This window comes from Pseudorca crassidens, chromosome X (assembly GCF_039906515.1).
Source record: "Pseudorca crassidens isolate mPseCra1 chromosome X, mPseCra1.hap1, whole genome shotgun sequence".
In the NCBI taxonomy this organism is placed as follows: Eukaryota; Metazoa; Chordata; class Mammalia; order Artiodactyla; family Delphinidae; genus Pseudorca; species Pseudorca crassidens.
Window position 1 is genome coordinate 75,946,222 of NC_090317.1, and position 13,788 is coordinate 75,960,009.

Genomic DNA, 13,788 nt, shown 5'->3' on the forward strand with positions numbered 1-13,788 from the left:
CTAAATCAGCCTTGAGAAGGGGAGGTGAGAGGGCAGAATTATAGGAACTTGGGTTTTCCAGGCTGATAATAAGTAATCAGGTATGAGGCTACAGTTTCAGGTGTTCAGAAACAGGTTTGCCTTTCTTCAAATTTCCAAATCAAAGTAGACTAATAAGCTAGTTTTTCTCATGAAAGGTGCATGTTTTTGGAAGCAGCAGGCAGTAGAGAGGACCCTGCCACTGAGTAGATATAAACATGAAGAAATGAGGAATTTGAAGGGGGAAAATGTAAGTGTCAGCCAAACCTTTCTGTAATAGTGACAACAATTATGGTAGACATAGAATAAAGGACAGAGAGCATTACGATGGGGGATTACCCTTGAAAGAGCTGTATCTTTGTTCTGTCAAGTTACTCTGCTACTAAAAAAAATGCTTTTGGAAATGGTCAATAGATTTACAAACAAAATGAAATGATTAAAAGGCCTGCTCATCCCTGGGAGATGTGGGATAGGAAATTGGCTCTGCTTGGCAGCCTAGTCATAGGCTCCAAAGAAAAGCAGCTTCTCATTCCAGGTGGCCAACTCCACAACACAGGCAGCAGCTAACTGAGGGATATTCCTGGGTTTTCAGGGCCAGCCTGTGCCTGGGTCATCCTGCACCTGTGACTGTTCTGGATTCCTTAGTTCTCTCAACCTAGCCACCATTTAACAACAGAAGGTCAGTACCATTATGTCCCCTGGGGAACCCTTCATAGTCAAGTCCACACTCACTCACCCTCTGATGGGTCCTGATCCCTGCTTCAACTCCTGCTCCTATGCTGAGCCCCACAGTGCGGTGTGGCATGGTTAAAGATAAAGAAAAGCACCAGCTGGCTGATGGCCACATGGGATATGAAGGGGTCAGCCTGTATCTAGAGCATGGCTGGCCTCCATGGAAGCATCAAAGAGGAAAATCTGGTTTAAAGAGAGAATAAGAGAATGAGGGAGGGAAAGGAAGAAGGAGAAAGAGGAAGAAAAATATTGTACCTCCCAGAGTCATCCCTGCTTCATAGCATTTCCGGAGGCGACAAGATGGACAATTTTTCCTTCGGAATTTATCGATGGTGCAATCATTTCTGCTGGCACACAGGTACTTCTGTTTTCCTGGGAGAACAAATATAAGAGTAGACAGTCCTGTTAATGTGTTGCCAGAGTCTCCTTGGAAAGTATTTCTAGGCAGAAAAGGTGTGACGATATACCCTGCCCAATGAGAGAAGTGGATAGAAAATGGTCCCATACAATTTGATCACAAAGACTCTAACTATTAAACCAGGATGGCTTAATTCAATGCTATATTGTTTGGTTTTCATAGGTGTTTTTCAAAGGGATGAACAATTCAGGTCCTGCTGATACTCCTTTATTAGGATTACGTACTGGCTTTTTAAATAAGATGCTCTTTACTAAAAGTCAATAATGTCCATGAGAAAATATGGTGGAACTTGTCACTCCTTTAGCATGGCATAGCAGAGACTTGGGCTCAGGCAATATTCCCTTCTCCTGACTTCTGTAATCATCATAGGATCATACTTGAGCTAATAACATGCTTATTTTTCATAATACAATTAAGCCTTCTATAAAAGAGAACTCCATGTGATTTTTAATTGTTTTTAAAATATTAGTGATCATACCCTCAATCCTTCAGGTTGTAAAAATCAAACAGATAAAGCCCACTCTTTGCAAAGTGAACACAGCAAATGAAAGGAAGTCCTCTGAAGATAGCAGAAGAAAAACAATCACTGTCATGCACATGTGAAGTTGTGAGAGATACACAGAAATATACACACACAAACACACCACACACATTCTCAGACTCAGAAATCCTTAGGATTATAGCTGTTCAAAGAAAAACATGGAGGTCCACTCAGAAACACATATTTCACTCAATACTTTGTCTCCTTGCTCCTCGCACAGGCCTGGCACACAGTAGGCCTTCAATAAACACTGACTGAATGAATACTCAAGTGGAACAGAGAGATCCAGAGGCACATAGGGTCACCAGCAGAAATAGACAGCGATACATACCCTGCTGCTCTGAAACATGCAGAACTTACACTTGTGGCCCTGCCCCCCAGACTGAGCCTGTGCATCCCTTCATCGCACCCCTTTCTTTCTCCAAGTCCTTGGTATTTTTACTCTCATTTACTTCTGTGCTTTACTTTATGGGATAGACTGAGATTTTAAGGAGGCTTCTTTTGGCAGAGTAAGAATGTTTGTGGTAGAGAAAAGGAATAAAAAATGAAGCACAATTGCTATTTGATATCGGGGAAAAAGCCCACAAATTTAGCTATAGCTCAGCTTTCCTCTCTCTTCACTCAGTCTAAAATTTACATTACAGTCACATCTATTGTAGTAGGTTATTTTTTGTAGGAGATTCATTGTAACCAGGTTAGCAAAATTTTCTTTTCCTTCCTCTCCCCTTTTCTTTTTCCTTCCCCCCCTCCCTCCCTCTTTCTCTTCCCTTTGTCAAAGGACTCTGAAATGCTGGGCTTGAAGGGACTATTAAAAATCACCCCAGGACAACACTTCCATTCCAAGGATGAGTTCTGGGGAGGTGACTTGCCTGAAGAACACTGAATTGGAGGCACCTTAAGGAAGAAAAACTACCATTTAATAGGCACTTACTATGAACAAAGCCTGTGTGAGGGGGTTTACATATGCTATTTAAATAAATCGCCTTGGCAATGCTTTGAGGTAGGTACTGTCATCACTTTCACTCAACAATGAAAAAACTAAGGCCTCTAGGCCAATACCCTTTCTACCATACTGCAGGATTTTACTTGTATAAATAGAACACATAATTTGCTAACAGCTTCTTTCTGCTGCAAACTGAGGACTGTAATATGTGCACAGAATGGATGGTGCTTTGATGATTGTCATATAGCCTTTAGGTGTCAACTCCTAGAAGGCAGGCCCTGTACCAAATTCCAGTGGGTTCATTTCCAGTGCTGTGTGTATTCTAGACCTGGGACACCCCCACAGTATCAGTGCTGCTGCAAACCTCAAGACTACAGGCAGACCTCAGACATATTGTGGGTGTGGTTCCAGACTACTGCAATAAAGTGAATATGCCAGTAAAGGGAGTCACATGAATTTTTGGTTTCCTAGTGCATATAAAGGTTACATTTACACTCTACTATATAATACCTATTTATTTATGTATTATAAATAACATATAATAACATAAAGTAATAATAAATTAAAACCTAATATAAAACATAATAAAATAAAAATCCATCCCATTTGATTAGCTTACAAAAGTTAATAAGAATCTTGTACAAATTAAGTATAACAAGGATTACTATATACCGCATTATACAGCTGAAGAAAATGATGCTCATTAAAATGAAATTGACCTGCATGGCACCACACAGTTTATTTGTTCCATATCATAGTCCATAAGGCTATGAATCTTACATATTGGAAAGAATTTTAAACACTGGTCACACCACCCCTACTTCTCCATAAAAAGCTTGAATCCCCTCTATAGCATCCCTGCCCCACCTTTTCTTGAATTGCAGCCCACTTCATTTCTGGACTCTGTTATGATGCTCTTACTTCCAGGAAACTCAGTGTCTGTCTCCTTGTAGCTTTGACCCATTGGTAATAATACATAATAATTATATATTATTAAAAATAGATAATCTTTGATCTGTAAAGGACTTTAAAAGCCTTCTAATAAAATGTCCCAAAGTACTGCTTGACTCTTCAGTTATGAAAATGGCCTCAAGGTATTGAAATGACATGCCCCAAATCACAGGAAATTGGTAGAGCCAGCACAAGATCTAGTAAATGCATCCAAAGGAGACATGTTGTGGGTGGGTGTAGTCTCAAGACTGAGCACTCTGAGGATGTTAAGTATCTTTGTTTATTATCTAGTAAGTGTATGGCCTTCTCAGTTGACAAAAGAACTGTGTAAATGGGATCTGGGCCTGCTCCAAGATGGTCCTAGAAGGTCCTCTGTTCCCATGCTGTAGCCAAGGTGACTGAATAATTAACATAGAGAACACAAACTACAAACCATCTTCTTCTCCTCCTCAGATTCTACAAACATTACACCTGGCTCTTTGACACTGTTGACCTCCAACAGCAAAATTTTATCAACAACCTATAATCAGTCTCACAAAAAATGTCATTGTGAAAACTCTGGCAAAATATAAAAACCCCTCTCACATGCTGAAGGAGGTAAGTCCAAACTCTAGAACTACAAACAGATCGCACATTTAAATACTTGATAACTCTCTTATTAGAACAGCTCAAACACTTTATCCCTGTGAATGGTCACATAATGAACTGATATGAGGCCCTCTGCATGCCAGCTGGCTCTGAAATTCTTGACTGCCTGATAGTGTTCTGCATTTTTCTTCATGGGTCCTATTCTTCCATCATAAACCTTAAGTCTGATTCAAAGCTTCAGCAGAAACAAAGGTCACAGGACAGGCTTCAGATATTTTCTCCAGAGACTCCCCATTTCTATTGTTTTCTGTCAGCCCTTTTGGTGCTGCCATGCAGTATGAGCTGAGGTCAACGTCTGATTAGGTTTTTTTCAATTTGTTCATTGTGAAAAATCCTATTTGGAGCTGAGGAGGTAAAGTAGGGGAGTTACCCACCATCTGTGGCAACACATCATGCAAATGAGAAGAGGGTCAAGTCATCATCTTTATTATGAACCTATAGAGAAGACTGAAGAAGTAGGACTTCTCATGCTTCATAAAGAGAGTGTTAGTGTAGGGCCTATATAAACAAAACTAAAAACAAAACAAAACAAAACACCTTTATTGAGGTATGTAAAAAAAGATCGGAATTAAATGGAAAGATGTACAGTGTTGGGCTTCCCTGGTGGTGCAGTGGTTGAGAGTCCGCCTGCTGATGCAGGGGACGTGGGTTCGTGCCCTGGTCTGGGAAGATCCCACATGCCGCGGAGTGGCTGGGCCCGTGAGCCATGGCCACTGAGCCTGTGCGTCCGGAGCCTGTGCTCGGCAGTGGGAGAGGCCACAGCAGTGAGAGGCCTGCGCACTGCAAAAAAAAAAAAAAAAAAAAAAAAAAAAAAGATGTACAGTGTTTCTGGATGGGAAGATGCAATACTGCAAGGATGCCAGTATTTTCCCCAGTCAAATCTATAAATTTAAACCAATCCAAACAAAATTTTGGCAACATTATCCCAAAGTTTATCTAAAGGAATAAAATGTGTGATATTGCCAAGATATTTTTGAAAAAGAAGAGTAATGAGACTTTTCCTACTAGACATTTAAAGTATTATAATGCCATAATAATTACAACAGGTTGGTATTGACTCAGCATAGACCTATCAGTGCAAGAGACCAGAAAAGCCAAAAACAGACTCTGCACATGTAATATGTCATTCTAAATCAGTAAAGAAAGGATGATTTATTCATTAAATGGTGTCAGAACAACTCGTTATTCATTTGGAAAAGATAATAAAGTTAAATTACTAGTTGAAACCAAAATAAATTCCAGATGGATTAAATATGTCAATAAAAAAAACAAAAAGGAATTATTGAAATATTGTTAGATATTGAAATATTGTAGGTGAACATTTTTTAATTTTTGAAGGTCCAAAAGGGATTTTTAAACCATGACAATAAAGAATACATAAGCAAAAATTCTGACACTTGACTAGAAAAAATTTAAACTTTCTTATGTGAAACAAACATAATAATAGAATTTAAAGACAATCATGAACTAAAAAATACATATCAGTATCAAGTATGTAAAAGCCGTGGTCAATTTCCTTGACATATAACAATGAACAATACAACAGAAAGATGGGCAACAGACATGAACAGGCAATTAAAAGAAGAACCACAAAAGATCAGTAAGCATATGAAATTTGTGCAATTTCAATTGTATTAATAATTATAGAAATACAATTTAAATAAGATATGATTTTCACAAGGAAGACTAGTAAAAATTTAATACTAATTACTGGTGAAAAGGTATTGTTAGTGGGTGTGTAAACTTTTTAGAGAGCAATTTTGCCATATATCTAAAAAAATTAAATTCACATAAACTTCAACCAGTAATTCCACTTTTGGAATGTTTTATAAGAAGATAATAAGTTAAGCACAAGAAAGTAGTTCAGTGTAGCATTATTTAAACAGGGAATGCAGTCAGCCCTTCATAGTCATGTGTTTCATATCCGTGGATTCAACCAACCATGGATCGAAATTTCAACTGTATTCATTCTATTATGCCAGTTTATTTTTATTATTTATTTATTTGTTATTCATAGTTTTTTTCTCTTTTTCATTGCACTATAGTGACATACAGAATTATATTAGTTTCAGTTGTACAACATAACGATTTGACGTTTATATACTTTAGGATTTTATCAGCATGATAAGCCTAGTAACCTAGTAAATCATACAAAGTTATTACAATATTATTGATTATATTCTCTATGCTGTACATCACAGCCCTGTGACTTATTTTATAATTGGAAGCTTTTATCTCTTAATTCCCTTCACCTATTTCTCCTAACCCCTCACCCTCCTCCCCTCTGGTGACTACCAGTTTGCTCTCTGAATTTATGAGTCTGTTTTGTTTTTTCATTTGTTTTTTAAAATCCACATATAAGTGAAATCATATGGTATTTATCTTTCTCTGTCTCTTATTTCACTTAGTATAATACCCACTGTATATATACACCACATCTTCTTTATCCATTCTTCTATTGATGGACACTTAGGTTGCTTCCATATCTTGGCTATTGTAAATGATGCTGCAATGAACATAGGGATACATATAATCTTTTTGAATTAATGTTTTCATTTTCTTCAGATAAATGCCCAGAAGTGGAACTGCTGGATCGTATAGTAGTTCTATTTTTAATTTTTTGAGGACCATCCATACTGTTTTCCATAATGGCTGCACCAATTTACAATTCCACCAATAGTGCATGAGGGTTCCCTTTTCTCCACATCCTCTCCAACACTTGTTTTTTGTTTTTACTTTAATAGATCTTTATTGGAGTATAATTGCTTCACAATACTGTGTTAGTTTCTGTTGTACAACAAAGTGATTCAGGCATATGCATACATATATCCCCATAAGCACTCCCTCTTGATCTTCCCTCTCACCCTCCCTATCCTGCCCCTCTAGGTGGTCACAAAGCACAGAGCTGATCTCCCTGTGTTATGCTGCTGCTTCCCACTAGCTATTGTACATTTGGTAGTGTATATATGTCAATGCTACTCTCAGTTTGCGCCAGCTTTCCCCTCCCCTCGGTGTCCTCAAGTCCATTCTCTATGTCTATGTCTTTATTCCTGTGCTGACATTAAGTTCATCAGTACCGTTTTTTTTTTTTTTTTTTTTTTTTTTTTTTTACCTTCCATATATATGTGTTAGCATATGGTATTTGTTTTTCTCTTTCTGACTTACTTCACTCTGTATGACACTCTAGGTCCATCCACCTGACTACAAATAACTCAATTTCATTTCTTTTTATGGCTGAGTAATAGTCCATTGTTGTCTTTTTGATGACAGTCATTCTAACAGGTGTGAGGTGATATCTCACTGTGGTTTTGATTTGCATTTCTCTGATAATTAGTGATCTGCATTTCTCTGATAATTAGTGACGTTGAGCATCTTTTCATGTGCCTGTTGGCCATCTGTATGTGTTCTTTGGAAAAATGTCTATTCAGGTCCTCTGCTCATTGTTTGGGTTGTTCGGGTTTTTTTTTTTTTTTCTGTGATGTTGGGTTGTGTGAGTTCTTTATATATTTTGGACATCAACCCCTTATCTGACATATCATTTGCAAATATCTTCTCCCATTCAGTAGGTTGTCTTTTTGTTTTGTCGATGGTTTCCTTCACTATGCATAAGTATTTTAGTTTGATGTAGTCCCATTTGTTTATTTTTGCTTTTGTTGCTTTTGCCTGAGGAGACAGATCCAAAAAAGGATTGCTAGGACTGATATCAAAGAGTGTACTGCCTTTGTTTTCTTCTAAGAGTTTTACAGTTTCAGGTGGACTACGCCATTTTATGTAAGGGACTTGAGCATCCACATATTTTGGCATCAACCAGGGCTTCTGGAACCAATCCCCAGCAGACACCAAGGGACGACTGCATTGGAAAAATTTAAATGTCCAACATTAAGAGAATGATTAAATTATTCTATATTCATGCAAAGGAGCACTGCAGTCAGTGTCTTATTTTTTAACTTGGAAGGATATTCACAATATACTATTTTATTCAAAAAACAACAATGGTGTTATCAAACAACATATGTTATTGAATCCCACTTTTAAAACTTAAGGCTTTAGAGAACATCCATTCAAGTTATTTTATTCTTTTGTGGTGAACCTTTTTAATAAATGAAACATTACATAAAGGCCCCATATAACGTAACAGATAAAAATTAAACTTAATGTGCCTGAAGCAGGCATAGGAAACTTAGAACTTCTGCTAGACCTCTCCTTTTCTCCCCTTCTCTGCAGCTTTATCATTGTGGTACACCTTAGAAAAGCTCTATAGGACTCCCCAGGGCTTTGTGGAAAAGTTTAGAGACCTACATGACTTAGTTCAACCCTCAGTATCTCCTATTTCACAGACTAAGAAACTTAGACTCAGAGAATGGAAAAAGCTTGCTTAAGGTCATACTATGAGTCAATGTCAAAGTAGCAACAAGAATCCATGTCTCCCTATCCCCAGTCTAGCAGTTCAGTGCTATTCTCATATAAGATAATAGATGTAAAAATAACATAAAGCATAAAGCATTATACAGATCTTATCTATTATTATTATTTAAATAATAAACTCCTTGAATATCAGAAGAGGCAAGGACCTTTGCAGAGATCATCTAGTCCAACACTCTTATTTTACAGGTGAGGAAATTGAGATCCAGAAAGCAGAGTGGACTTGACCAAGGTTAAACAATGCATCAATGACAGTGATGGAACTAAAACTCAGCTTTCCTGCCCACAATGTTCTTTGCACATTTGCTTTATTACTTCAAAATCATTTTCATATTCATTATCTTGCTGAGCCTTTCTTCAAAGTAGGGAGGGTACAGAACGTTACCCTCAATTTATGAGGAAACATGAGATACAGAGTGCCTATTGAGACCAAAGAATATAGCCCAGTTTCAATCCAGGCTACCATATGCTTTCTACTGAACCACTATAAAACCAAGCAAATATTTTATTGAATATTTGCCTCTCTCCTGACTTATTTGCCCTGTAGTTTCTACATATACCCATTGCCTCTTCCTAGTGTCAAGGAAGAGTAATCCTTGACTTTCCTAGAGAAAGCAATGGAGAGAGGAGGTAACCCACTGTGCTTTGGGTACTATTCCAGGTGCCTTTAAAGATGCTGACTCACTTAATTCTTGTCAAAATTCTTCCAGGTAGCTACTATTCTTAATTTAGGGTTGAGGAAAATAAGGCTCAGAGATGCTGAATGACTCACCTACAGTTACCAGCTAATAAGTGGCAGAAGCAGAATCAGAAGCCAGGTCTGTGTGACCTGTGATATAGATGCTTGTCTTTATCAATGTGATATCTTTTCTCATATGGACCCTGACACTATATTTCAAAGAAAGAAGTAGCACAGAATAGTAAAAGATCATAGAGCAGGAAGGAGGAAGACCTGAGGACCAGCCCTGTGGTCTTACTGAATCACTATGTGACCCATATTTCTACTTCTCTTTTTCTTTCTTTCTTTCTTTTTTCTTTTTCTTTTTTTGGCTGTGTTGGGTCATAGCTATGGCACGTGGGATCTTTTGTCACAGTGTGGGCTCTTTGTTGTGTCGCACGGGCTTCTCTCTACTTGTGGTGTGCGGGTTTTCTCTCTCTAGTTGTGGTGCATGGGCTCTGTAGTTGTGGTGTGTGGGCTCTGTACTTTGTGGCAGGTGGGCTCTCTCATTGAGGCATGTGAGCTCAGTAGTTGTGGCACGTGGGCTTAGTTGTCCTGTGGCATGTGGGATCTTAGTTCCCTGTCCCGGGATCAAACCCATGTTCCCTGCATTGGAAGGCGGATTCTTTACCACTAGACCACCAGGGAAGTTCCTCTACTTCTCTCTTCATCTTTTCCCCCTGATCTATAACTAGATGGGAATATGTTAGGCATTAAGAGAATAGTAGCAGACTAAGGAAGGTAGGTTCAGAAGTCTTCTATTCACATTAGTATTTGTGATGGGAGTCTCAGAGTCCCTGAGTGTGACTCTAGGAGGGCTGAAGCCAGTCTGCATACCTATCTTGTTTTTCCAATCTCAAATCTCTTGACTTTAAGGGCTTTCTCTGAAAAACAAAGACAGTAACCTACAGAAAGAAGTAGCTAAGTGCCTCTTCCCTGAGTGACCTACATATACTGGAAGGAGACCAAGGCCTGTTTAGGGCCATGTATCCTGTGGACATTACTTTCTCTGGGGCTGAGGCAGCCTAGAACCTCTGGCCTAATCACCCAAGGTCTCTCTTCTATGAAAAGCAATCCCAAGCATTATTGATTCCTAGTACTGTTTTTTCTCCTAGAATACTGCTCTTTGGCCTGTGGAACAGGCTAGAAAACTCTAAACAACACAGTCTGTGCCCTGCCACAGGGCAAGTCGTTTGTGAGAAGAACTTATAAGGTAGCTGACTCCTTGTGATTCTAGGGCTGCAACCATTCCCCCACCTGTCCCACCCACCCAGAAACACAGATGGCTGTTAACCCAGTACCATGATGGGCCCTCAGCCAGGCCCCTCAGCTAATGCTCAACAGGAATGCTCTTGGGAGTGGTTATAAACCCATGATCATTTTTGATTCTTTTGATGTTATAGTTAACTCTACTGAGGGGAACAGGAATCAAGCCCACACTCCTTTTCTTGGCTTTCTGTACTTTCCACAGTCTGGCCCAAGCTCCACAAAATAGAAATGTAAAGAGTACTAGACTGGCAGTCAGAAAGAACAGCAGGTGTCAAATCCCAGCTCCAAATGGCCTCAGGCAAGGCCTTGAACCTTGAACCTTGATTACTCATCTAAAAAATGAGGATATAAATAATGGCATTACTCCATCCTAGAGTTATACAAAACAAATAATATAGAATGCACGTGCAAGTGATTTGTAAAAGGGAAAATATCAGTACATTAGATGAGTTATGTATAATGTTACTGAGTCTATCTTGTCTTCTATTCCCCTCCAAGAGCAACCTTCTTATGACTATGCTACTCTCTTCATTGGCCCCTGCCCTGGCCACAAACATTCCATCCTCTGCCTCCTGCCCCCAGTACACACACAAATACACTTCTCTGTTAAAGAAAACCCTGCAGTGTTCAGTTCCAGACCACGTTCCCTAGCTACTGCAATTCATATAGACCTCCTGCTTCAAGAGGACAGCAAGTAGAAGGTGAGGCTGACAAGTTTGATGGTGGCTAGGTCACGAATAGCCTTGAATGCAATGCTATGCAGTTTAAACCTTAACACAATGAAATATTTGAATACATCATTGAATTCAACCATAGAAGATGTTTAATAACTATCATCTGATGGTTAAAGGACAATCTTTGAGTGTATACTTACTATGTTCCAAGCACTATTCTAGGCAACCAGGGAAACAACAGTGAATAATACAATCAAAGTCCTTGCCCTCAAGTTGGGTGATCTTGGTGGAAACAGACAAGTAATAAATGAGTGATAAATAATAATTTAGATATTTTCAGATGGTGATACATATAATGAAAGAAATAATACAGAGTGCTGTGATAGAATAAGAGAGTAAATTTAGGTAGAGTGGGGAAAGATTATCTGAGGATGAGGTTTTGAGCTGAAACTTGAATAATAGCACCAGACATGCAAAGAGTCAGGGGGAAAAATTCTCAAGAGAAGTAATAGCAAATACAAAGCCTTAAAGTCATGAATGTGTTTGGTGTGTTGTTGGAACAGCAAGATGGTCAGTGTGACTGGCATATGATAAGGGAGGGGAGGTGGTAGGAAGAGTTGATTCGATGGCAGAACCAGGTAGTGCAGTGCAGTAATTCTCAACCTTGGCTGCAAGTCAGAATCATCTGGGAAGCTTTTACAAAATACTTATGCCTGGTTTCACTCTCAGTAGTTTTTATTCAATTGACTGGGGGTAAGGGTGGGCACTATGACTTTTTTTAACACTCCCCTATTGTTTCTAATGTGCAGCTAGGGGAGAGAACTGCTGATGTTGGACCTTGCCCATGAGTTGACTGCTTATGTAGTTCTGCAGCTGACATCAGGTTAATAACAGGATGAATGTTTGACATTGAAATAGCACTTGAGAATTTACAAAACTCCTTGTTTTTTTTGCTTCTCGAGAGACTAGTGAGGTTCAGTCCACTCAGATGAATAGTGTCGGGAGCACCAAACAGATAATGTTCTTCAGATGGGATTTGGAAAGACCATCTTGGAGAAGTACAGGCTCCAACCTCACCAAGGAAAACACCATGAAGAATAGGGAGCTCACTTCTGCCAAGGTCATCTGACATTTGGTCAGACCCAAATTGTATGTTCTCCAGCTGTCTACCCTTAGGTTCTGTGCAGTGTTGTGCTGGAGTTGGTTTGTAGTGATTCATAAATACCAATTCTGAGCATCTTCATAATTTCACATTCAGTGCTGTCATACTGGTAGCTTGAAATTGGTCCTGATAAGAGTATCTACATCATGGAAATTAGTGAACAGTACAAATATCAAGACTTCCTGCTGACCCCTGCCCCCTCGCAGACAGAAACCCAGTTTATTGGCACGACACCAGTCCTGCCCTTGTGGTAGCTTTACTTCCTTCTAGTTGAGTCTGACCCCCTTGTTCTTTTCTCCACACACTTTCACCTGATCACACCTCTGGGGTTTGGTAATATGATTAGAAGCACAGTTTATGTAGCCTCAGTTGCATTTTAGAAACATATTGCCATCTTCACATGCTTTACCCAATAGATGTGTTCCTGAACAGTAGTGTATAAGTCACATTTCTTTAAACTGAATTCTCATTTGAGTGTACAGTGGGGATTGATCATTTAAAGAAACACTGTATTGAACAGTTCTGTAAGGTCAAGACAATCATTCTTTTGTAAAATTAACAGTAACTATTTCATTTATAAATTTTGTCAAATACAAATTTTGCATAGTCTTACAACCTTTGTGGAGGACAATTTGGCAAAAGCTTTCAAAATTGAAATGTACATATGCTTTGACCCAGCACATGTTTGCACATGTGTGGCATGACACATATACAAGAACATTCTCTGCAACTTTGTTTATAATAGCAGAAGACTGGAAACAACATAAATGCTCATCAATAGATGGAGTCATACAATTCAGCCATTTAAAAATGAAGCAGTTCTGTATAAACTGAGTGGAACAATCTCTAAGATATATAGTAAAGTGGGAAAAAATATGCAAAACAGCACAGAACACCAATTGTCTGGGGAAAACTTTATGTATTTTCTATATGTGTCTATTAATGAATATACTATGTATACAAGGGCACACAAGAAACTAATAAATATTGGTTGCCTCTGAAGAAGAGAACTGCATGCCTGAAGGATGGGGGGCTGGAATTATTTTTCACTCTTTAACCTTTTGTGATTTAAAAATTTTGTACCATGTGCATGTATTGTCTGCTTTAAACATAGATTTAAAATAGTCACAGCTCTGTTAGGCTTCCCTGTTTCCTTGAGACAAATCATTTACACTTTCTAGGCTTCAGCATCCCTATCTATACAACAAGGGGGTTAAACTCCATACTTCAGAGAGGAAACCAAAACGGGGTGTCCCCAAGCACATCCTAGTCCCCAATTTATTGAGTCACCA

At 38.8% G+C, this 13,788-nt stretch overlaps 1 protein-coding gene across 1 annotated transcript in view; it reads right to left on the minus strand.

The window, feature by feature from the left end:
- The window catches only part of AR (androgen receptor), a 169,641-nt gene that overhangs the window by 36,395 nt on the left and 119,458 nt on the right, over nucleotides 1-13,788 (minus strand). The window contains exon 3 of the mRNA XM_067722598.1: nucleotides 1,006-1,122. Within this exon, the coding sequence (XP_067578699.1) occupies nucleotides 1,006-1,122 (117 nt within the window). The remainder of the gene's footprint in view (nucleotides 1-1,005; nucleotides 1,123-13,788) is intronic.